Consider the following 25,284-nt stretch of genomic DNA (forward strand, 5'->3'; position numbering starts at 1 on the left):
ATAGCAGCATGTGCCGCCTGTAAAAAACGTAGAAAACAAAAAAGAAAGAAGGAAATGGAAGAAATATACATGACCTTGATAAAGTAGTAATGTATGCTGTTCGATGGTAATTGTTACAGAAACCTCCTGGGCAGATTCCCATCGAGCAGACAGACTATTACTATGAACGAGCGAAGGCTTGGGAGAAAGACCTGCTTAACGGATGTATAGTACAAATAACATTAATGCTTATAACCTATGTAATTGGATGGATAATATATTGATGGAAAAGATGTCGGGCTGCGCAGATTCAGGCCCGAGGCTGTCGGCGATTCCCAGGAGGCCGTCATTCCAGTGTGACTCCGGGAATCCGCCCCCAGATTTGTTCCCAGGCGGGCCAATAGCAGAAGGTCGTCCCCCGGGGGTGGGAGGGGGAGGGGCGGGTGATCGATCACACATCGCTTCCTTGCTCTCCGCCGGTCAAGCTCCCAGCTAGGCTGCACTCGAAGCCTGGGACTCGCCTGAGCCCGAGGCCCTGCCCCAGGCCCCCTCCTCCCTGTACCCCTTCAGCAGCTGGTTGAGCAGGGTCTTCTCGTTGGCCCCTTGCTGCCGCGAGAGGAGGGGCGGCAGCGGGTTGCACCGGTACTCGATGACCGCCATCTTGGCCCGGTCCAAGTTCTCCCGGGTGGGAATCTGCATCATCCACACGGAACTCCTCCGGTGGTCCTGGAATCGCGGAGCCTGGACCTGGAAGAGCTTCGGGATCAGACCTTTCTCCTGACACAAACAGAAAAAAAGAGGTTTATTCCCAGAAATATTCCACCCTGCCCCTCCTCCCAACCGGGCCCAATAAGAACTCTCCCTTCTCAGTTAAGGCTCACTCTCGCCTCCGAGTCAGAAGGTCGTGGGTTCGAGCCCCACTCCAGAGACTTGAGCCCATAAACCAGGCCGACACTCCCAGTGCAGTACTGAGGGGGCGCTGTACTGTCGGAGGGGCAGTACTGAGGGAGCGCCGCACTGTCGGAGGGGCAGTACTGAGGGAGCGCCACACTGTCGGAGGGGCAGTGCTGAGGGAGCGCTGCACTGTCGGAGGGGCAGTACTGAGGGAGCGCCGCACTGTTGGAGGAGCAGTGCTGAGGGAGCGCCGCACTGTCGGAGGAGCAGTACTGAGGGAGCGCCGCACTGTCGGAGGGGCCGTACTGAGGGAGCGCCGCATTGTCGGAGGGGCAGTGCTGAGGGAGCATTGCACTGTCGGAGGGGCAGTACTGAGGGAGTGCTGCACTGTCGGAGGGGCAGTGCTGAGGGAGCATCGCACTGTCGGAGGGGCAGTACTGAGGGAGCGCCGCACTGTCGGAGGAGCAGTACTGAGGGAGCACCACACTGTCGGAGAGGCAGTGCTGAGGGAGCGCCGCACTGTCGGAGGGGCAGTGCTGAGGGAGCACCGCACTGTCGGAGGGGCAGTACTGAGGGAGTGCCGCACTGTCGGAGGGGCAGTACTGAGGGAGCGCCGCACTGTCGGAGGGGCAGCACTGAGGGAGCGCCACACTGTCGGAAGGGCAGTGCTGAGGGAGCGCCGCACTGTCGGAGGGGCAATTCTGAGGGAGCGCCGCACTGTCAGAGCGATTCCCTGTCAGAGGTGTCACCTTTCAGATGAGAGGTTAAACACGAGGCTCCGTCAGCCCTCTCCAGTGAATGCAAAAGATCCCACAGCCACTATTTCAAAGAGGCGCAGGGGAGTTCTCCCCGCTGTCCTGTGACCAATATTTATCCCTGAGCCAACATCTGGTGATGATCACATTTCTGTTTGTGGGAGCTTGCTGTGCACAAATTGGCTGCCGGGTTTCCTACATTACAACAGTGACTACACTTCAAAAAAAAAACCTTCATTGGCTGTAAGGTGCTGTGGGACGTCCTGAGGTAGTGAAAGGCGCTATAGAAATGCAAGTAGCCAAGGCTCTTTGCGATGGATAGCGCGGCAAGATCGCGGACGTGGCGGAGAGACGCTCGCGACACAGGCCGACCCCGAAGACCCCGCGGCCCCCCCCACCCCCAGCCCCGCGCCAGAGATACTGACCGTCAGCCAGAAGTCGGCCATCTTCATGGCTTTCTCGTCCGTGTCCCCTCGCTTGGCGTAATCCACCAGCTGGAAAGCAAGGGCAGATCAGTCAAACCCGCAGGCTCCTTCCCAGCACAGACAGAGGCCAGTCGGCCCCTCCAGCCTGCCCTCCTTCTGTACGCGAGCAATCCCCAAACCCATCCCACTGCCCCGCTCTCTCCATTGACAAATATTGATCCCAAATTCCCCCTTTCACAGAAGCCATGATCTCGGCCTCAACCTCCTCCCCATGGCTTCAGTGACGTGGAGGATTGGAGAAGCTGGGATTGTTCTTCGAGCAGAGAAGGTTTAGGGCAGATTTAACAGAATCATAGAATGATACAGCGCAGGAGGAGGCCATTCGGCCCATCGTGCCTGTGCTGGCTCTTTGGACCCACTCCCCTGCTCTTTCCCCAGGGCCCGGAAAATGTTTCCTTTTCAAGCATTTATCCAATTCCCTTTTGAAAGTTATTATTGAATCTGCTTCCACCGGCCTTTCGGGCAGCACATTCCAGATCACAACAACTCGCTGTGTAAAAATAATCTCCTCACCTCCCCTCTGGTTCTTTAACCAATCACCTTCAATCTGTGTCCTCTGGTTACCGACCCTTCTACCACTGGAAACAGTTTCTCCTCATTTACTCTCAAAACCATTTATGATTTTGAATACAATCTTCCCCTTAACCTTCTCTGCTCTAAGGAGAACAATCCCAGCCCCTCCAGTCTCTCCACATAACTGAAGCCCCTCATCCCTGGAACCATTCTGGTAAAGAGCGGCGTTCAAAATCATGAGGGGTTTTGATCGAGTAAATGAGGAGAAACTGTTCCCACTGGCAGGAGGGTCGGTAACCAGAGGACACAGAGTTAAGATAATTGGCAAAAGAACCAGAGGGGAGATGAGGAGATTATTTTTTACGCAGCGAGTTGTTGAGATCTGGAATACGCTGCCTGAAAGGCCGGTGGAAGCAGATTCAATAATAACTTTCAAAAGAGAATTGGATAAATACTTGAAAAGGAGATATTTGCAGAGCTCTGGGGAAAGAGCAGCGGGAGTGGGAACGAATTGGATAAATACTTGAAAAAGAGATACTTGCAGGGCTCTGGGGAAAGAGCAGGGGGAGTGGGAACTAATTGGAGAGCTTTTCAAAGAGCCGGCACAGGCACGAGGGGCCGAATGGCCTCCTTCTGTGCTGTGAGATTCTATGGGAGCATTCCGTGCTTCAACACCTCTGTGTACAGAAATTTCTACTAATCCCTCTCAGAACACTCATTAAATTGATGGGCTCACGTCACGGACTCCCCGAGCACAGGAAATTTATTGTCCCTATTCACTCCATCAAAACTCATTATCATTTTTAAAAACCCTATTAAATCTCCTCTTAGCCTTCTCTGCTCCAGTGCAAATAGTCCCAGGATCTCAAGTCACCTCTCTAGCTCAGTGGGTAGCACTCGCTCTCGCCTCCGAGTCAGATGGTCGGTTCGAGTCTCAGTCCAGAAACTTCAGTACATAATCCAAGCCGACACTCCCAGCGCAGTAATGAGGGAGCACTGCACTGTCGGAGGGGCAGTACTGAGGGAGCGCTGCACTGTCGGAGGGGCAGTACTGAGGGAGCACCGCACTGTCGGAGGGGCAGTACTGAGGGAGCGCTGCACTGTCGGAGGGGCAGTACTGAGGGAGCGCCGCACTGTCGGAGGGGCAGTACTGAGGGAGCGCCGCACTGTCGGAGGGGCAGTACTGAAGGAGCGCTGCACTGTCGGAGGGGCAGTACTGAGGGAGCGCCGCACTGTCAGAGGGGCAGTACTGAGGGAGCGCCGCACTGTCGGAGGGGCAGTACTGAGGGAGCGCCGCACTGTCGGAGGGGCAGTACTGAAGGAGCGCTGCACTGTCGGAGGGGCAGTACTGAGGGAGCACCGCACTGTCGTAGGGGCAGTACTGAGGGAGCGCCGCACTGTCGGAGGGGCAGTACTGAGGGAGCTCTGCACTGTCGGAGGGGCAGTACTGAGGGAGCACCGCACTGTCGGAGGGGCAGTACTGAGGGAGCGCCGCACTGTCGGAGGGGCAGTACTGAGGGAGCGCTGCACTGTCGGAGGAGCAGTACTGAGGGAGCGCCGCACTGTCGGAGGGGCAGTACTGAGGGAGCGCCGCACTGTCGGAGGGGCAGTACTGAGGGAGTGCGGCACCGTTGGAGGTACCGTCATTCGAATAAGTCGTTAAACCGAGGCCTCGTCTGCCTTCTCAGGTAGACATAAAAGACCCTGCGGCCACTGTTGGAAAAAGAGCAGGAGAAGTTATTCCAAGTGTCCTGGGCTAATATTTATCCCTCAACCAATAATCACTAAAGACAGATGATCTGGTCTTTTTAAAAAATGCATTCATGGGTTGTGGGCGTTGCTGGCAAGGCCAGCATTTATTGCCCATCCCTAGTTGCCCTTGAGAAGGTGGTGGTGAGGTGCCATCTTGAACCGCTGCAGTCCGTGTGGTGAGGGCTCTCACAGTGTTGTTTGGGAGGGAGTTTTTAGGGAGCCTCTTTTCCAGGTTGAATTGCCCAAGTCTCTCCACACAACTCAGTCCCTCTGGCACCGGGGATCGGTCTCGTGGCTCTACTCTGTGATGCCCCTAGTAGTCGAATATCTCCCTTATGTCTGTGTGTCCAGAACTGGACCCAGTACGTTTAAAAGGAAGACTTGCATTTATATAGCGCCTTTCACGACCACCAAACATCCCAAAGTGATTTACAGCCAATGAAGTACTTTTGAAGTGTAGTCACTGTTGTAATGTAGGAAACGCGGCAGCTAATTTGTACACAGCAAGCTCCCACAAACAGCAATGTGACAATGACCAGATAATCTGTTTTCTAGTTGAAATAAAGAGTAGATTTGCCTTTCTAAATCTAGGCTTTATTAACCTTAAAAACCCAGCAGCACATCTTCAACACCCAGTCCCAACCAAGGCTGTAGAGAACTGAATTTAAGATGGCCACCACAAATCACATGACATCAACTACCAATGAGTTTACAGCATATATCTCAAGGCAGGAAACAGGCAACCAATTACAATGTTTCTTACAAAACAAGAATAATCACCACATTCACCCCTCCTTTTAAAACATACTCCAACCTAGGTAGCCTTTACAATTTACAATTAATTATTTATAACTAAAACAATACAAATATAATATTTCAACAATTTTAAAACATTACTATCTAATCATTTTAAAAGTCCATTTTCAATCGGTCGACCGGATATCTTGTTCGTGTTGACCTTCTTAACCTTGGTGAAATTCCTTGCCCTCCCACACCAGGAGACACAGAAGTATCTTCTGCAGGAAGGCTATCCATATCCCAATTATCAACGGTTTCCGGATTGGAAATCCCATCAAAAGGTAAACTGGGAGGGTCGTGAACATCCATCGAAGGCTGACTAATAGAATTATAATTATCTGCAATAGGATTGGAAATATTTGTAGTATCTGTGACGACATCCACATTATCTGAATCATGACTATTGTTAATATCCTCAGAAGAGGGCTGGCCACCACAAGGAGCCAAGTCTTTAATTGAAACAGTACTTTCTTTCCCATCTTGGAATCGAATATAAGCATATTGGGAATTTGCCTCCAACAGCTCCACCTCCTCCACTAAAAGATCATATTTTGACAATCTAACATGGCGTCGAAGCAGCACAGGTCCCTGCATAGTAAGCCATGAAGGTACCGAATATCCCATAGTAGATCTCCGCGGATAGTTAAAGAGCCTTTCATGGGGGGTCACATTAGTAGCCGTTGAAAGCAATGATCTAATGGAATGCAGGGCATCAGGCAATACCATTTCCCACTGGGTATTCTTAAGGTTCCGGGATGTCAAAGCCAACACAACTGCCTTCCAGATCACCCCATTATATCATTCGCACTGTCCATTACCCTGGGGATTATACGGGGTAGTTCTACTAGTAGAGATTCCCCGACTCTGGAGGTATTCCTTCAACTGGGAAGACATAAAAGAACTTCCCTGATCCGAATGGATATAGGCAGGCATCCCAAAGATGACAAAAAGTTGAGTCAGACATTTGATAACTGTAGCAGCTGATACATCTGCGCAAGGAAAAGCAAAAGGGAACCTTGAAAACTCATCCACAACAGTAAATATATATCGATTCTGAGTCGTTGAAGGAAGAGGCCCCTTGAAATCAACGCTCAAACGTTCAAAAGGAGAAGTAGCCTTTATAAGATGAGCTCGTTGAGGCTTAAAGAAATTCGGTTTACACCGAGCACAGATAGAACATGATGAAGTCATCCGCTTGACGTCTTCAACTGAAAAGGGCAAATTCTTACTGCGTACGAAGTGTATCATCCTCGTAACACCAGGATGGCACAAAGCATTATGAAGATTAATAAGCGTATCTCCGTGAATCACAGAACAATAAGCCCTCGACAGCGCATCAGCAGCAACATTATCCTTCCCCGGACGATAAACTATATCAAAATGGTAGCATGCCAACTCAATCCTCCACCTCATTATTTTATCATTCTTGATCTTTCCAAAATGTTTGACATCAAACATAAAGGACACAGATTTTTGGTCAGATACCAACGTAAAATGTCGCCCCGATAAATAATGTCTCCATTTACGCAGTGCTTCTACTATTGCATACGCCTCTTTCTCTATTGAGGAGTGTCTTTTCTCACTATTGTTCAAAGTACGTGAGAAAAAGGCCACAGGTCTTCCATTTTGGTTCAGAGTAGCCCCAATTGCAAAATCGGAAGCGTCCGTCTCAATCACAAAGGGAACTTGCTCATCAATAGAATGCACAACTGCTCCCAGGATATCCTTTTTGAAATTATCAAAACACGTCCTGGCCTCCCATGATAGAGGATATGTCGTAACCCAAATAAGGGGCCGGATCTTCTGCAAAAAGTTTGCAATCCAATTAGAATAATAAGAAAACAGTCCAACAACTCGTTGCAAAGCCTTAGAATTAGTAGGACAAGGTAAATCGATCAATGGTCGCAGGCGTTCTGGATCTGGTTTAATCTTGTTTCCCGAGATAATATACCCCAGTAAATTTACCTCAGTGGTCGAAAAGACACACTTCTCTTTATTGAAAGTTAAACCAACTTTTTCCGCAGCTTGAAGGAATCTTTCTAAATTAGAATCATGCTCCACCCTTGATTTGCCACACACCGTGATGTCATCTAAATATGAAAAGGTGTCAGAGAGAGAATTATCACTTATAAAAGCATCCATTGCCCGTTGAAAACAGGCAACACCATTAGTAACACCAAATGGTACTCGGCAAAACTGATACAGCTTTCCGCCAGCCTCAAAGGCCGTATATGGTTGATCCCTCTTAACGATAGGAATCTGATGATAAGCACTCTTTAGGTCAATAGTGCTAAAAACCTTATACTGAGATACTTTGTTGATAAGCTCATCAATCTTAGGCAAAGGGTACGCATCTAATTGAGTATACCTATTAATAGTTTGAGAGTAGTCTATCACCATTCGTTTCTTATGTCTCTCGTTAGTGGTGACAACTACCTGTGCCCGCCAGGGCGAACAACTAGGTTCAATGATTCCTTCCAATAAAAGACGTTGAACTTCAGAATTAATAAATTCTTTATCCTGACTGTTATACCTTCTTGACTTGGTAGCAATTGGCTTACAATCCGGCATCAAATTGGAAAAAAGTGATAATGGAGAAATGGATAAAGAAGTTAATCCACAAATAGATAAAGGTGGCTTAGTTCCTCCAAAAGAAAGATTGAGAGACTCGTGTAATTGAAGCACATCATGACCAATCAAAATATCCGCACAGAGATTAGGCAAAACAGATAGGCGTATATCAGTATACGTATTACCTAGAAGAATTAATTTCACAAGGCAACAACCAGCTACTTGTGAGGTGAGAGTCGTCTGAGCCATACACACCTGATAAGTAACAGGCGAAATTTTCAAACGCTTCTCCTTCACAAACTGAAGACTTATAAAACTCTCGGTGCTGCCCGTATCTATAAGGGATGTTCGGTACCTTCATGGCTTACTATGCAGGGACCTGTGCTGCTTCGACGCCATGTTAGATTGTCAAAATATGATCCTTTAGTGGAGGAGGTGGAGCTGTTCGAGGCAAATTCCCAATATGCTCATATTCGATTCCAAAATGGGAAAGAAAGTACTGTTTCCCTGTTTTCAACGGGCAATGGATAATGTGGTGATTATTCTTGTTTTGTAAGAAGCATTGTAATTGGTTGCCTGTTTCCTGCCTTGAGATATATGCTGTAAACTCATTGGTAGTTGATGTCGTGTGATTTGTGGTGGCCATCTTAAATTCAGTTCTCTACAGCCTTGGTTGGGACTGGGTGTTGAAGATGTGCTGCTGGGTTTTTAAGGTTAATAAATTGAAATAAAGAGTAGATTTGCCTTTCTAAATCTAGGCTTTATTAACCTGGGACAGGAGGGAGCTGTTCCGTTGGGACGGACTCCACTTGGCCAGTGCTGGGACTAGAGTCCTGGCGAATCATATAACTAGGGCTGTAGAGAGGGCTTTAAACTAATTAGTGGGGGGGAGGTTTCTAGAGAGCAAATCATAGAAATGACAACAGAGAAGGTCATAGACTTAGGTAGCAGTGGGGGAATTAAAAAACAGAATGTGTCAGGAAGGGACAGAAGGTATGGAGTAAAAAGTAAAGTACTAAAAAGGGAAAAAACAGGAACTAAGTGTTACAAAACATATTTGAAAGTTCTTTATCTGAATGCACGTAGCATTCGTAACAAAATGAATGAGTTAACGGCACAAATAATGACATATGGGTATGATCTTGTGGCCATTACAGAAACATGGCTGCAGGGTGACCATGACTGGGAATTAAACATACCAGGTTATTTAACAATCAGGAAGGACAGGCAGGAAGGGAGAGGAGGTGGGGTGGCTATGTTAATAAAGGAAGGAATCACTATAATACAGAGAAATGATATTGGGTCAAAGGAGCACGATAGTGAAACAGTTTGGGTGGAGGTAAGGAATAATAAGGGGAAAAAAACACTAGTGGGTCTAGTCTATAGGCCTCCGAACAGTTGCAACTCTGTTGGACGGAGTATTAATCAGAAAATAGTTGAGGCTTGTAATAAGGGAACAGCTATAATTATGGGGGATTTTAATTATCATATTAACTGGACAAATCAAATTGGGCAGAGCAGCCTTGAGGAAGAGTTCATTGAGTGTATTAGGGATGGGTTTCTTGAGCAGTATGTAACTGAACCGACCAGGGGGCAAGCAACCTTAGATTTGGTCCTGTGTAATGAGACAGGATTAATTAAAAATGTCCTAGTAAAGGATCCCCTTGGAATGAGTGACCATAACATGGTTGAGTTCCATATTCAATTAGAGGGTGAGAAGGTTGGATCTCAAACAAGCGTGCTGAGCTTGAATAAAGGAGACTATGAAGGTATGAGAGCGGAATTAATGAGAGTGGACTGGGAAAATAGATTAAAGGGTAAGACGGTACATGACCAGTGGTGTACATTTAAGGAGTTATTTTACAACTTCCAAAAAAAATATATTCCACTGAGGAAAAAAGGGTGTAAAAGAAAAGATAGCCATCCGTGGCTAAGTAAAGTAATTAAGGATAGTATCCGATTAAAAACAAGGGCATATAAGGTAGCCAAATCTAGTGGGAGGATGGAAGATTGGGAAGTCTTTAAAAGACAGCAAAAAATAACAAAAAGATTGATTAAGAAAGGGAAGATAAATTATGAAAGTAAATTAGCAAAAAATATAAAAACAGACAGTAAAAGTTTCTATAGTTATATAAAAAGAAAAAGGGTGGCTAAAGTAAATGTTGGTCCCTTAGAGGATGAGACCGGGAAATTAATGGTGGGAAACATGGAGATGGCAAAAACACTGAACAATTATTTTGTATCAGTCTTTACAGTAGAGGACACTAAGAATATCCCAACACTGGACAAACAGGGGGCTCTAGGGGGGGAGGAACTAAATACAATTAAAATCACTAAGGAAGTGGTACTTGGTAAAATAATGGGACTCAAGGCGGATAAATCCCCTGGACCTGATGGCTTGCATCCCAGGGTCTTGAGGGAAGTAGCGGTAGGGATTGTGGATGCATTGGTAATAATTTTCCAAAACTCACTGGACTCAGCAAAGGTCCCGGCAGATTGGAAAACTGCTAATGTAACACCATTATTTAAAAAGGGTAGTAGGCAGAAGGCTGGAAACTATAGACCTGTTAGCCTAACATCTGTGGTTGGTAAAATGTTAGAGTCCATTATTAAGGAGACAGTAACGGGACATTTGGATAAACACAATTTAATAGGGCAAACTCAGCATGGTTTCATGAAGGGGAAGTCATGTTTAACAAATTTGCTTGAGTTTTTTGAGGAAGTAACATACAGGGTGGATAAAGGGGAACCAGTGGACGTAGTGTATTTAGACTTCCAAAAGGCATTTGACAAGGTGCCACACAAAAGATTATTGCTCAAGATAAAAAATCACGGGATTGGGGGTAATATTCTGGCGTGGGTGGAGGATTGGCTCTCTAACAGAAAGCAGAGAGTTGGGATAAATGGTTCGTTCTCAGATTGGCAACCAGTAACTAGTGGTGTTCCGCAGGGGTCAGTGCTGGGTCCCCAACTCTTTACAATCTATATTAACGATTTGGAGGAGGGGACCGAGTGTAACATATCAAAGTTTGCAGATGATACAAAGATGGGACGGAAAGTAGTGAGTGAGGAGGACATAAAAAACCTGCAAAGGGACATAGACAGGCTAAGTAAGTGGGCAGAGATTTGGCAGATGGAATACAATACTGGAAAGTGTGAAGTTATGCACTTTGGCAGGAAAGATCATAGAGCAAGTTATTATCTTAATGGCAAGAAACTGGAAAGTACTGTAGTACAAAGGGATCTGGGGGTCCTGGTGCACGAAACTCAAAAAGTTAGTATGCAGGTGCAGCAAGTGATCAAGAAGGCCAATGGAATGTTGGCTTTTATTGCTAGGGGGTTGGAATATAAAAACAGGGAGGTATTGCTGCAGTTGTACAAGGTATTGGTGAGACCGCACCTGGAATACTGCATACAGTTTTGGTGTCCATACTTAAGAAAAGACATACTTGCTCTCGAGTCAGTACAAAGAAGGTTCACTCGGTTAATCCCGGGGATGAGGGGGTGGTCATATGAGGAGAGGTTGAGTAGATTGGGACTCTACTCATTGGAGTTCAGAAGAATGAGAGGCGATCTTATTGAAACATATAAGATTGTGAAGGGGCTTGATCGGGTGGATGCGGTGAGGATGTTCCCAATGATGGGTGAAACTAGAACTAGGGGGCATAATCTTAAAATAAGGGGCTGCTCATTCAAAACTGAGATGAGGAGAAACTTCTTCACTCAGAGGGTGGTAGGTTTGTGGAATTTGCTGCCCCAGAAAGCTGTGGAAGCTACATCATTAAATAAATTTAAAACAGAAATAGATAGTTTCCTAGAAGTAAAGGGAATAAAGGGTTACGGGGAGCGGGCAGGAAATTGGACATGAGTCTGGGTTCGGAATGGTCATGGCCCTATGGGTAGTGGAGCGGGCCCAGGGGCCGTGTAGCCTTGTTTTGCTCCTACTGTGTTCTAATTCTGTTAGATTTCAGGAGATGGTTTTATTCCTGTTCCTGGCTGGGGTGGAGATCGCCTTTACAGAAGGTAAGTACTGTAGAAAATATAGGGACAGAGTGATCTCCTGGAAGAATTTCGATCGCCTAGATGGGTCGGAGAGGAATTTCCCAGATTTTTTTCTCCCAAATTGGCCATTGGGTCTTTATCTGGTTTTTCGCCTCTCCCGGGAGATCACATGGGTTCGGGTGGATGCAGAGTGATAGAAGATTTGAGGTTAGGATCAGATCAGCCATGATCTTATTGAATGGTGGAGCAGGCTCGAGGGGCCGATTGGCCTACTCCTGCTCCTATTTCTTATGTTCTTATGTATGTTCTTATGATCACCACCCCCCCGGACCCCGTCCCACACTGATCACCGCGCCCCCGGACTCCGTCCCACACTGATCACCGACCCCCCGGACCCCGACCCACACTGATCACCCCCCGGACCCCGTCCCACACTGATCACCGACCCCCGGACCCCGTCCCACACTGATCACCCCCCAGACCCCGTCCCACACTGATCACCCCCCCGGACCCCGTCCCACACTGATCACCGACCCCCGGACCCCGTCCCACACTGATCACCCCCCGGACCCCGTCCCACACTGATCACCGCCCCCCCAGACCCCGTCCCACACTGATCACCGACCCCCCGGACCCCGTCCCACACTGATCACCCCCCGGACCCCGTCCCACACTGATCACCCCCCGGACCCCGTCCCACACTGATCACTGACCCCCCGGACCCAGTCCCACACTGATCACCGCCCCCCCGGCCCCCGTCCCACACTGATCACCGCCCCCCCGGACCCCGTCCCTCACTGATCACCGACCCCCCGGACCCCGTCCCACACTGATCACCGCCCCCCCCGGACCCCGTCCCACACTGATCACCGACCCCCCGGACCCCGTCCCACACTGATCACCGACCCCCCGGACCCCGTCCCACACTGATCACCCCCCGGACCCCGACCCACACTGATCACCCCCCGGACCCCGTCCCACACTGATCACCGACCCCCCGGACCCCGTCCCACACTGATCACCGACCCCCCGGACCCCGTCCCACACTGATCACCCCCCGGACCCCGTCCCACACTGATCACCGACCCCCCGGACCCCGTCCCACACTGATCACCGACCCCCCGGACCCCGTCCCACACTGATCACCGACCCCCCGGAACCCGTCCCACACTGATCACCGGCCCCCCCGGACCCCGTCCCACACTGATCACCCCCCCCGGACCCCGTCCCACACTGATCGCCGACCCCCCGGACCCCGTCCCACACTGATCACCGCCCCCCCGGACCCCATCCCACACTGATCACCCCCCCCCGGACCCCGTCCCACACTGATCGCCGACCCCCCGGACCCCGTCCCACACTGATCACACCCCGGACACCGTCCCACACTGATCACCCCCCGGACCCCGTCCCACACTGATCACCGCCCCCGGACCCCGTCCCACACTGATCGCCGACCCCCCGGACCCCGTCCCACCCTGATCACCCCCCCGGACCCCGTCCCACACTGATCAGCACCCCCCGGACCCCGTCCCACACTGATCACCGACCCCCCGGACCCCGTCCCACACTGATCACCGACCCCCCGGACCCCGTCCCACACTGATCACCGCCCCCCGGACCCCGTCCCACACTGATCACCGACCCCCCAGACCCCGTCCCACACTGATCACCCCGCCCCCCGACCCCGTCCCACACTGATCACCGACCCCCCGGACCCCGTCCCACAATGATCACCAACCCCCGGACCCCGTCCCACACTGATCACTGACCCACAGCTGACTCGGTCTGCTAACTCTGGTTGCAGGTATTCCTGGAGATATCATCATATGAACTCCGACCTCCAACCACTCCACCCGGTCAAACAGCCTTCCCCCCGTCCCCATCTCACACTTGCCTGGATGAGTGCAGCTCCAACAACCCACAAGAAACTCGACACCATCCAGGACAAAGCAGCCCGCTTGATTGGCACCCCATCCGCCACCTTGAACATTCGCTCCCTCCACCACCGGCGTACCCTGGCCGCAGTGTGTACGATCTACAAGATGCACTGCAGCAACTCACCAAGGCTTCTTCGACAGCACCTCCCAAACCCGCCACCTCTACCACCTAGAAGAACAAGGGCAGCAGGCGCATGGGAACACCGCCACCTCCAAGTTTCCCTCCAAGTCACACACCATCCCGACTTGGAAAGAGCACTTCAGCTCGTCCCACTCCCCCGCCCTTTCCCCGGAGCCCTGCAAATTCTTTTTCCTTCGGGTTCTTATCCAATTCCCTTTTGAAAGCCACGATTGAATCTGCCTCCACCACCCTTTCAGGCAGTGAATTCCAGATCCTACCCACTCGCTGCGTAAAAAAAAAACTTTCCTCACGTCGCCTTTGGTTCTTTTGCCAATTAAAAAGTGGAAATAAATTTCCCGGATTAAAGTAGACGAAACGCTTTAATGAAATCTAAAAGTAATAATCAGGTTAAATTTAAAATATAGTATAAATTTATATTTAAGAGATTAAAATCATTTTTTAAAATCAAATAGATTACAATAAAATTAAAGAGGGGTTAAAACGAGCTAATGTTTTTAGGTGCGACTAAGTGTAAGAGGTTGAAGTGAATGAGAAGTTTGAGTGGAATGTGAAAGTGCTGCTCAGGTTGAACTGGGCTGAATGTGGGTCCTGGGCCTGAGGCTGGGGGAGGGGAGAGGAGGGGGACCTGGGCCTAGTCTCCAGGGCCCAGCCCGCCCACTCATTCCCGCTGCCAGCGCCTCTCCGGCCCCACTTACCCCAACTCCGGGGCCTTATCGGCGGCTAGCGGGTGCCCACTCCCAGGGCGGCTCTTTCTCCGCGGCTCCGGCGGGTTTCTTAAACCCGGTTTTCTTCCTCTTTTAAACGACAAGAAGCCGCTTTTCCCCCTCACATGAGCGCCGCCATCTTCCTTCCGGTCCCGCGTCCCCGCGCTAAACCCGCCGGCCAGCGCACCTCACCCCGCCAACAAACGTTCCGCCTGACTCCCCTCGGATCAGAGGCAATTCAGTCATTTTCAGAATAAAAAGAAAGACTTGCATTTATATTGCGCCTTTCACGTCCACCGGACGTCTCAAAGCGCTTTACAGCCAATGAAGTACTTTTGGAAGTGTAGTCACTGTTGTAATGTGGGAAACGCAGCAGCCAATTTGTGCACAGCATTAAATAAACTGCTCAGTGATAATTAATCAGATCACAATTTGCTTGTTTAATAATGTTTGAATAACTCTGTACACCAACATAGATTTTACTTGGACAATGTAGACACACATCAATCAGTTTGCATGTAAATATTTTAAATACAATACAGAATAATACAAATTAAAGCACATTTCGGCCTGTCGAGCCTGGGTCAAATAAATTACACGTTTCAACCAACTTTTCAATTTTCAAATTCAGCTTCTGCTTAAACTCTTGTCGACACTTTCTTAAACTTTGAAAACTCCAATAACAGCATTTTACAGAACATCTGTTCAGAAAATCTCATGGGAAACAATTTTTCTGTCCCTATATTATTAACACAGTGGGGGAGAAATTGGGTGAGTAGCGCCACCTGTTAACGCCTAAAGAGGCAGTCAGTGGCTGTAGCGCCACTGGCTGCGCCTCCCGCGATATTCAGCGGGGGCGCTAATGGTGGCGTTAGCCTGTTGCGCTGCGCCGCCACCGATGACATCATCGGTGTGCGCAGCGCCCCAATCGTGCCCCGATCGCGATATTTGGTAGCGAACGCCGCTGTAGCGCCGTTCGCTACCCGCGCCCGGTTCACGGGGCCTTGCTGCGCCGGCAGAGGCGCAAGTTAAGGTGGAGGTGCGGGGCGGCCGGTTTTTTCGGCGGTCGCCTGCCAGCACCTCCGTCTCCGGCCTCCAGATCCCCCCCCCCCGCAGCATTGCCGGCGGTTTCCCGAGAGCCCGGCACTTCTCCACGGTGCCGGACTCTTTTGCCGGCACTCGCGCTCGGGGTTCGCGCTGCTGCAGGCCCCTCCCCCTTAACAATGGGAGGAAGGCCTGCAGTACCGCAGCATGCCGTGCCGCAGTGTGTGGCGCTGCGGCACTTTGCGCTGTGATATTCAGTTTCAGCGCCCTAAGAGGGACGCGGAGCGCCTCGAGCCTCGCCCCGTGTCCCTCTTGGGGCACTTGAACTGAATTTGAGGCGATCGCTGCTGCTCCGATCGCAGCGCAAAATCCAGCGCCCAGGCGAACTTTGCGCTGCTTTGGCGCCTCCAGCGAATTTTTAGCCCAGTATATTTTGTGATCGGCACCTTTACCAACACAGATTTAACCAGACTGCATAAAGACAGCATCGATCCCAGCGATCTCTCACCATCAGAATAAAGGGGCTGTGACAGCTCGGCGGGACAAAGACTCACGGAGATTAAACACATTCTGCAGATGCTGCAGTTTATATCAGCGGGAACATTTTGAAATCCCAGTCAAAAGATACAATTTCAGAGTGAGAGGGTCAGACATTAGGCTACAGCAACAGAGCCCCAAATCTCCAACCCTCACTGGGAGTGAGGAATTGTGGAATTTACCCTTATATTCCATCTTAATCCACACACAAATATTATCATAAAGAGTGAAAGGTAAGAAGTATAAATATGAGTAATCTTTGAGATAACTAGTGGTTATTGAAGGCCATTCAAATAGAAAGAAATATTTAAACTTAGTCAAATTATAAATTGGTTACCATTATCTTCATTATGCTTAAGAACATTTTCTCAGGTGAACTTTGAAAGCTGCTGAATCCTTGAAGAATTCCCCACAATGACGGCAGGTTTCAAAGCACGTGTGAGCTTTCAACTGATAGATGTAAGCAAAACTCTCTCCACATTCAGCACATTTATACGGCCTCTCTCCTGTGTGGATCCGCTGGTGTCTATGGAGGCTCCCTGCCTGTGTGAAACTCTTTCCACGTTCAGCACATTTATACGGCCTCTCTCCTGTGTGGATCCGCTGGTGTCTATGGAGGGCCCCTGAATCTGTGAAACTCTCTCCACATTCAGCACATTTATACGGCCTCGCTCCTGTGTGGATCCGCTGGTGTCTCTTGAGGGCCCCTGAATCTGTGAAACTCTTTCCACATTCAGCACATTTATGCGGCCTCTCTCCTGTGTGGATCCGCTGGTGTCTATGGAGGGTCCCTGAATCTGTGAAACTCTCTCCACATTCAGCACATTTATGCGGCCTCTCTCCTGTGTGGATCCACTGGTGTCCATGGAGGTGCCCTGCCCGTGTGAAACTCTTTCCACATTCAGTACATTTATATGGCCTCTCTCCTGTGTGGATCCGCTGGTGTCCATGGAGGTGCCCTGCCTGTGTGAAACTCTTTCCACATTCACTACATTTATATGGCCTCTCTCCTGTGTGGATCCGCTGGTGATTATGGAGGTGCCCTGCCCGTGTGAAACGCTTTCCACATTCACTACATTTATGCGGCCTCTCTCCTGTGTGGATCCACTGGTCTCGGTGAAAATCTCCTGATTTTATACATTCTCTCCTGTGGACAGTTTGTGTGAACGATCCCTGCCCATTTTTGCATTGTGCAAGATACTTTATGCTGGCAGGAGATTGTCCTGCTGAAATTTGTCTACTGGATTCTGGATGTCTTCTGATGTGTTTCTGAAGAAAATCTGCAGTGGCAAAAGCAACATTGCAATGAGGGCAAGGATGAGACTCATCTCGGTGCACTTGTTGCCCTGCTGGAGAAGGAAGAAAGAGAAATTGTCAGTGTAATGAATCATCTAGAAGTTTCTTTTGGTAGTACAATTTGTGGTTATTTCAGTGTTAACGCGGGGCTCTTTAGATGTTAATATTGTGAATTTAGAGCCTCCTTCAGTGAAAGAAGTGGTGAGGGGGGAATCATCAATAGTGTGTGGAGATTAAAAGGGCAGTCCCAGCCCCGCTCACAGCCCCCAGTCCCTGACCCGTCCCCAGTATCAGCCCCAGTACCAGCCTCAGATGCAGCCCCGCCTCCAGTACACAGTGACAGCCCCGCCCCCAGTCACAGCCCCGCCCCCAGTCACAGCCGTGCCCCCAGGACCAGCCCCACCCATTGCCCCACCCCCTGGCCAAGTCCCGACCGCAGGCACAGCCCTGCCCCTAATCCCAGACCCTACCCCCAGTCCCAGAGAGAGAGAGGGGCAGAGAGAGACAGTGGGGCAAAGAGAGAGAGAGAGTGGGAAAGAGAGAGAGGGGGCAGCGAGAGAGGGCCAGAGAGAGAGAGTGGGACAGAGAATGAGAGGGAGGGCGGCAAAGAGAGAGGGAGGGGGGGCAGAGGGAGAGAGGGGGGGGCAGAGGGAGAGAGGGGGGCAGAGGGAGAGAGGGGGTGTGGTGATTATTCTTTATGTTTAGTAAGAAGTATTGTGATTGGTTGTTTGTTTCCTGCCTTGGGATATATGCTGTAATCTCATTGGTAGTTGATGTCATGTGATTTGTGGTGGCCATCTTAAATTCAGTTCTTTCCAGCCTTTAGTTGGGACTGGGTGTTGAAGATGTGCTACAGGATTTTTAAGTTAATAAAGCCTAGATTAGAAAGGCAAATCTATTCTTTATTTCAATTTATTAACTTTATGTCAGAATGGAGCGATATCTTCAACCAGAACGATTCAATGCTGACCCCAATTCTGCAGGAGTGGATGATAAATGGAAACATTGGTATTGTACATTTAAAAACTTTTTGGGCGTGTTGGATCAAGAGTCTCTAAATAAGCTGAATATGCTGATCAACTACATTGCTCCGGATGTGTATAAGTACATTTTGGACTGTAAAACTTACGAAGTGGCTATTTCTACATTGGAAAAGATTTTTGTTAAACCAAAGAATGAGGTATTTGCACGTCACCTTCTATCTGCCCGTAGGCAGCAGGTGGGAGAATCTTTGGATACTTATTTACAAGCACTTCGGTGCCTTAGTGTTAACTGTAATTATAAGGCCGTGACGGCTGAAGAATATAAGGAAGAATCGGTACGGGATGCTTTTATTAATGGATTACTGTCTAGATCAATTCGTCAGCGGTTGTTAGAAAATAAGACTTTGGATCTTAAGAGTGCTTTTGAGCAAGCTTCTACATTGGATGTGGCTCAGAGAAGTTCAGATTCTTATGCTCTTTTTAATCGGCCTGTGACTGTGGTTTCGGCAGTTCCGGATGAAAAGGAATTATGTGGACTTAATAGGAGTGGTTTACTAGATTCTGAAACAGTTTCTACTTCAGCGGCTGTTGCCTCTAGGATTCAGAAGTGTTATTTTTGTGGGAACGTCCGGCACCCTCGTCTGAAGTGTCCTGCTCGGGAGGCTGTGTGTAGTAAATGCGGCAAGAGAGGTCATTACGCACGTGTGTGTAAATCATTAGGTTCAATTACCTCCTCTGTGACTATTCAGCCTTTAGATAGGGCGTTTATTGCAACAATTTCTGCTGCATTTGCTCATGGCCTAAACAAAGCTATAGTTACGGCCCAAGTTAATGGGTTGGAAGTGAAGGCCCTTATAGATACGGGCAGTACCGAGAGTTTTATAAGTCTTCAGTTTGTAAAGGAGAAACATTTGAAAATTTCGCCTGTTTCCTATCAGGTGTGTATGGCTCAGACGACTCTCACTTCACAAGTAGCTGGTTGTTGCCTTGTGAAATTGATTCTTCTAGGTAATACGTATACTGATATACGCCTATCTGTTTTGCCCAATCTCTGTGCGGATATTTTGATTGGTCATGATGTGCTTCAGTTACACGAGTCTCTCAGTCTTTCATTTGGCGGGACTAAGCCACCTTTATCTATTTGTGGATTAACCTCTTTATCCATTTCTCCATTATCACTTTTTTCCAATTTGATGCCGGATTGTAAGCCAATTGCTACCAAGTCAAGAAGGTATAGCAGTCAGGATAGAGAATTTATTAATTCTGAAATTCAACGTCTCTTATTGGAAGGAATTATTGAACCTAGTTGTTCGCCTTGGCGGGCACAGGTAGTTGTCACGACTAACGAGAGACATAAGAAACGAATGGTGATAGACTATTCCCAAACTATTAATAGGTATACTCAATTAGATGCGTACCCTTTGCCTAAGATTGATGAGCTTATCAATAAAGTATCTCAGTATAAGGTTTTTAGCACTATTGACCTAAAGAGTGCTTATCATCAGATTCCTATTGTTAAGAAGGATCAACCATATACGGCCTTTGAGGCTGGTCGAAAGCTGTATCAGTTTTGCCGAATACCATTTGGTGTTACGAATGGTGTTGCTTGTTTTCAATGGGCAATGGATGCTTTTATAAGTGATAACTCTCTCTCTGACACCTTTTCATACTTAGATGACATCACGGTGTGTGGCAAATCAAGGGTGGAGCATGATTCTAATTTAGAAAGATTCCTTCAAGCTGCGGAAAAAGTTGGTTTAACTTTCAATAAAGAGAAGTGTACCTTTTCGACCACTGAGGTAAATCTACTGGGGTACATTATCTCGGGAAACAAGATTAAACCAGACCCAGAACGTCTGCGACCATTGATTGATTTACCTTGTCCTACTAATTCTAAGGCTTTGCAACGAGTTGTTGGACTGTTTTCTTACTATTCTAATTGGATTGCAAATTTTTCACAGAAGATCCGGCCTCTTATTCGGGTTACAACATATCCTCTATCATGAGAGGCCAGGACGTGTTTTGATAATTTTAAAAAGGATATCCTTGGAGCAGTTGTGCATTCTATTGATGAGCAGGTTCCTTTTGTGATTGAGACGGATGCTTCTGATTTTGCAATTGGGGCTACTCTGAACCAAAATGGAAGACCTGTGGCCTTTTTCTCACGTACCTTGAACAATAGTGAAAAAAGGCATTCCTCAATAGAGAAAGAGGCGTATGCAATAGTAGAAGCACTGCGTAAATGAAGGCATTATTTATCGGGGTGACATTTTACGTTGGTAACTGATCAAAAGTCTGTGTCCTTTATGTTTGATGTCAAACATTTTGGAAAGATTAAGAATGGTAAAATAATGAGGTGGAGGATTGAGTTGGCATGTTACCATTTTGATATAGTTTATCATCCGGGGAAGGATAATGTTGCTGCTGATGCGCTGTCGAGGGCTTATTGTTCTGTGATTCACGGAGATACGCTTATTAATCTTCACAATGCCTTATGCCATCCTGGGGTTACGAGGATGATACACTTCGTACGCAGTAAGAATTTGCCCTTTTCAGTTGAAGACGTCAAGCGGATGACTTCATCATGTTCTATCTGTGCTCGGTGTAAACCGAATTTCTTTAAGCCTCAACGAGCTCATCTTATAAAGGCTACTTCTCCTTTTGAACGTTTGAGCGTTGATTTCAAGGGGCCTCTTCCTTCAACTACTCAAAACCGATATATATTTACTGTTGTGGATGAGTTTTCAAGGTTCCCTTTTGCTTTTCCTTGCGCAATGTATCAGCTGCTACAGTTATCAAATGTCTGACTCAACTTTTTGTCATCTTTGGGATGCCTGCGTATATCCATTCGGATCAGGGAAGTTCTTTTATGTCTTCCCAGTTGAAGGAATACCTTCAGAGTCGGGGAATTTCTACTAGCAGAACTACCCCGTATAATCCCCAGGGTAATGGACAGTGCGAACGATACAATGGGGTGATCTGGAAGGCAGTTATGTTGGCTTTGACATCCCGGAACCTTAAGAATACACAGTGGGAAATGGTACTGCCTGATGCCCTGCATTCCATTAGATCATTGCTTTCAACGGCTACTAATGTGACCCCCCATGAAAGGCTCTTTAACTATCCGCGGAGATCTACTACGGGATATTCGGTACCTTCATGGCTTACTATGCAGGGACCTGTGCTGCTTCGACGCCATGTTAGATTGTCAAAATATGATCCTTTAGTGGAGGAGGTGGAGCTGTTGGAGGCAAATTCCCAATATGCTCATATTCGATTCCAAGATGGGAAAGAAAGTACCGTTTCAATTAAAGACTTGGCTCCTTGTGGTGGCCAGCCCTCTTCTGAGGATATTAACAATAGTCATGATTCAGATAATGTGGATGCTGTTACAGATACTACGAATGTTTCCAATCCGACTGCAGATAATTATACTTCTATTAGTCAGCCCTCGATGGATGTTCATGACTGTCCCAGTTTACCTCCTGATGGGATTTCTAATCCGGAAACCGTTGAAAACCGGAATATGGATAGCCTTCCTGCAGAAGATACTTCTGTGTCTCCTGGTGTGGGAGGGCAAGGAATTTCACCAAGGTTGAGAAGGTCGACACGAACAAGATATCCGGTCGACCGATTGAAAATGGACTTTTAAATTGATAGTAATGTTTTAAAATTGTTGAAATATTATATTATATTGTTTTAGTTGAGAGATACTTAATACTTATGTGCAATGTTACTAATTGTTGTTGCTCACTTAGTATTGTGTCATGTTGAATAGTTTTATTTTGTCTGTGCATAGTTTTAGTTGTAAATAATTAATTATAAATTGTAAAGGTTATTTAGGTTGGAGTATATTTTAAAAGGAGGGGTGAATGTGGTGATTATTCTTTATGTTTAGTAAGAAGTATTGTGATTGGTTGTTTGTTTCCTGCCTTGGGATATATGCTGTAATCTCATTGGCAGTTGATGTCATGTGATTTGTGGTGGCCATCTTAAATTCAGTTCTTTCCAGCCTTTAGTTGGGACTGGGTGTTGAAGATGTGCTACAGGATTTTTAAGTTAATAAAGCCTAGATTAGAAAGGCAAATCTATTCTTTATTTCAGGGGGGCAGAGGGAGAGAGGGGGGCAGAGGGAGAGAGACAAGGGGCAGAGGGAGAGAGACAAGGGGCAGAGGGAGAGAGACAAGGGGCAGAGGGAGAGAGACAAGGGGCAGAGAGAGAGAGACAAGGGGCAGAGAGAGAGAGACAAGGGGCAGAGAGAGAGAAGGGGCAGAGAGAGAGAGACAAGTGGCAGAGAGAGAGAGACAAGGGGCAGAGAGAGAGAGAAGGGGCAGAGAGAGAGAGACAAGGGGCAGAGAGAGAGAGACAAGGGGCAGAGAGAGAGAGACAAGGGGCAGAGAGAGAGAGACAAGGGGCAGAGAGAGACAAGGGGCAGAGAGAGTGAGTGTGGGGCAGGAAGAGTGGGGTAGAGAGAGATTGGACAGAGAGAGAGAGAGGGAGGTGGGAGAGAGGGAGGTGGGAGAGAGGGAGGTGGGAGAGAGAGGGGGAGGTGGGAGAGAGAGGGGGAGGTGGGAGAGAGAGGGGGAGGTGGGAGAGAGAGAGGGAGGTGGGAGAGAGAGAGGGAGGTGGGAGAGAGAGAGGGAGGTGGGAGAGAGAGAGGGAGGTGGGAGAGAGAGAGGGAGGTGGGAGAGAGAGAGGGAGGTGGGAGAGAGAGGGGGAGGTGGGAGAGAGAGGGGGAGGTGGGAGAGAGGGAGGTGGGAGAGAGAGGGGGAGTTGGGAGAGAGAGGGGGAGGTGGGAGAGAGAGAGGGAGGTGGGAGAGAGAGAGGGAGGTGGGAGAGAGAGAGGGAGGTGGGAGAGAGAGGGGGAGGTGGGAGAGAGAGGGGGAGGTGGGAGAGAGAGGGGGAGGTGGGAGAGAGAGGGGGAGGTGGGAGAGACGGAGGTGGGAGAGAGAGAGGGAGGTGGGAGAGAGAGAGGGAGGTGGGAGAGAGAGAGGGAGGTGGGAGAGAGAGGGGGAGGTGGGAGAGAGAGGGGGAGGTGGGAGAGAGGGGGAGGTGGGAGAGAGAGGGAGGTGGGAGAGAGAGAGGGAGGTGGGAGAGAGAGAGGGAGGTGGGGGAGAGAGAGAGGGAGGTGGGAGAGAGAGGGGGAGGTGGGAGAGAGAGGGGGAGGTGGGAGAGAGAGGGGGAGGTGGGAGAGAGAGGGGGAGGTGGGAGAGGGGGAGGTGGGAGAGAGGGAGGTGGGAGAGAGAGAGGGAGGTGGGAGAGAGAGAGGGAGGTGGGAGAGAGAGGAGGAGGTGGGAGAGAGAGAGGGAGGTGGGAGAGAGAGGGGGAGGTGGGAGAGAGAGGGGGAGGTGGGAGAGAGGGGGAGGTGGGAGAGAGGGGGAGGTGGGAGAGAGAGGGGGAGGTGGGAGAGAGAGAGGGATGGGGGAGAGAGAGAGGGAGGGGGAGAGAGAGAGGGAGGGGGAGAGAGGGAGGGGGAGAGAGGGAGGGGGAGAGAGGGAGGGGGGAGGGGGGAGAGCGAGAGGGAGGGGGAGAGAGGGAGGGGGAGAGAGGGAGGGGGAGAGAGGGAGGGGGAGAGAGGGGGGGAGAGAGGGAGGGGGAGAGAGGGAGGGGGAGAGAGGGAGGGGGAGAGAGGGAGGGGGAGAGAGGGGGGAGAGAGGGGGGGAGAGAGGGAGGGGGAGAGAGGGGGGGAGAGAGGGAGGGGGAGAGAGGGAGGGGGAGAGAGGGAGGGGGAGAGAGGGAGGGGGAGAGAGGGAAGGGGAGAGAGGGAGGGGGAGCGAGGGAGGGGGAGAGAGGGAGGGGGAGAGAGGGAAGGGGAGAGAGGGAAGGGGAGAGAGGGAGGGGGAGAGAGGGAGGGGGAGAGAGGGAGGGGGAGAGAGAGGGAGGGGGGAGAGAGAGGGAGGGGAGAGAGAGGGAGGGGGAGAGAGAGGGAGGGGGGAGAGAGAGGGAGGGGAGAGAGAAGGAGGGGAGAGTGGGAGGGAGGGGAGAGTGGGAGGGAGGGGGAGAGTGGGAGGGAGGGGGAGAGTGGGAGGGAGGGGGAGAGTGGGAGGGGGAGAGAGGGAGGGGGAGAGTGGGAGGGAGGGGGAGAGAGGGAGGGGGGGAGAGAGAAGGAGGGGGAGAGAGAGGGAGGGGGAGAGAGAGGGAAGGGGAGAGAGAGGGAGGGGGAGAGAGAGAGGGAGGGGAGAGAGAGAGGGAGGGGAGAGAGAGAGGGAGGGGGGAGAGAGAGGGAGGGGGGAGAGAGGGAGGGGGAGAGAGAGGGAGGGGGAGAGAGAGAGGGAGGGGGGAGAGAGAGAGAGGGAGGGGGAGAGAGAGGGAGGGGGAGAGGGAGGGAGAGAGGGAGGGAGGGGGAGAGGGAGGGAGGGGGAGAGGGAGGGAGGGGGAGAGAGAGGGAGGGGGAGAGAGAGGGAGGGGGAGAGCGAGGGAGGGGGAGAGAGAGGGAGGGGGAGAGAGAGGGAGGGGGAGAGAGAGGGAGGGGGAGAGAGAGGGAGGGGGAGAGAGAGAGAGAGGGAGGGGGAGAGAGAGGGAGGGGGAGAGAGGGAGGGGGGAGAGAGAGAGGGAGGGGGGAGAGAGAGGGGGAGGGGGAGAGAGGGGGAGGGGGGAGAGAGAGATGGAGGGGGAGAGAGAGGGGGAGGGGGGGAGAGAGAGGGGGAGGGGGGGAGAGAGGGGGAGGGGAGAGAGGGAGGGGGAGAGAGAGGGGGAGGGGGAGGGGAGAGAGGGAGGGGGAGAGAGGGAGGGGGAGAGAGAGAGGGAGGGGGAGAGAGAGGGAGGGGAGAGAGAGGGAGGGGGAGAGAGAGAGGGAGGGGGAGAGAGAGAGAGGTGAGGTGGGGAGGGGGTCAGGAAGTTGGGCGGGGTGGGGAGGAGGTTAGGAGGTTGGGTGGGGCGGGGAGGGGGT

The 25,284-nt window shown here is 50.1% G+C and overlaps 2 protein-coding genes across 2 annotated transcripts in view; both read right to left on the reverse strand.

Moving 5' to 3' along the window:
* Positions 1-207: 207 nt before the first annotated feature.
* LOC147109787 (large ribosomal subunit protein bL17m-like) lies at positions 208-16,465 on the reverse strand. The gene is made up of 3 exons (XM_086002377.1): positions 16,454-16,465; positions 2,054-2,122; positions 208-756 (listed from the first exon to the last, which is right to left on the reverse strand). Exons 1-3 carry the CDS (start codon positions 16,463-16,465, stop codon positions 472-474), a joined length of 366 nt encoding a protein of 121 aa, XP_085858503.1. The 3' UTR covers positions 208-471.
* A 19-nt stretch (positions 16,466-16,484) lies between these two features.
* LOC147109788 (uncharacterized) overlaps positions 16,485-25,284 on the reverse strand; it is a 29,385-nt gene continuing 20,585 nt past the window's right edge. The window contains 2 exon segments of the mRNA XM_086002378.1: positions 16,485-16,538; positions 16,540-17,465. Of these exon segments, the coding sequence (XP_085858504.1) occupies positions 16,485-16,538; positions 16,540-17,465 (980 nt within the window).

Source organism: Somniosus microcephalus, chromosome 12 (genome assembly GCF_052327205.1).
Source record: "Somniosus microcephalus isolate GS21.2 chromosome 12, FLI_Smic_1.0, whole genome shotgun sequence".
Classification (NCBI taxonomy): Eukaryota; Metazoa; Chordata; class Chondrichthyes; order Squaliformes; family Somniosidae; genus Somniosus; species Somniosus microcephalus.

Excerpts from the sequence above, each read along its gene's own strand:
- LOC147109787 (XM_086002377.1), bottom strand. Across the intron at positions 757-2,053 it reads TGGCCGACTTCTGGCTGACG|GAGAAAGGTCTGATCCCGAA; the intron begins GTCAGTATCTCT and ends TGTTTGTGTCAG.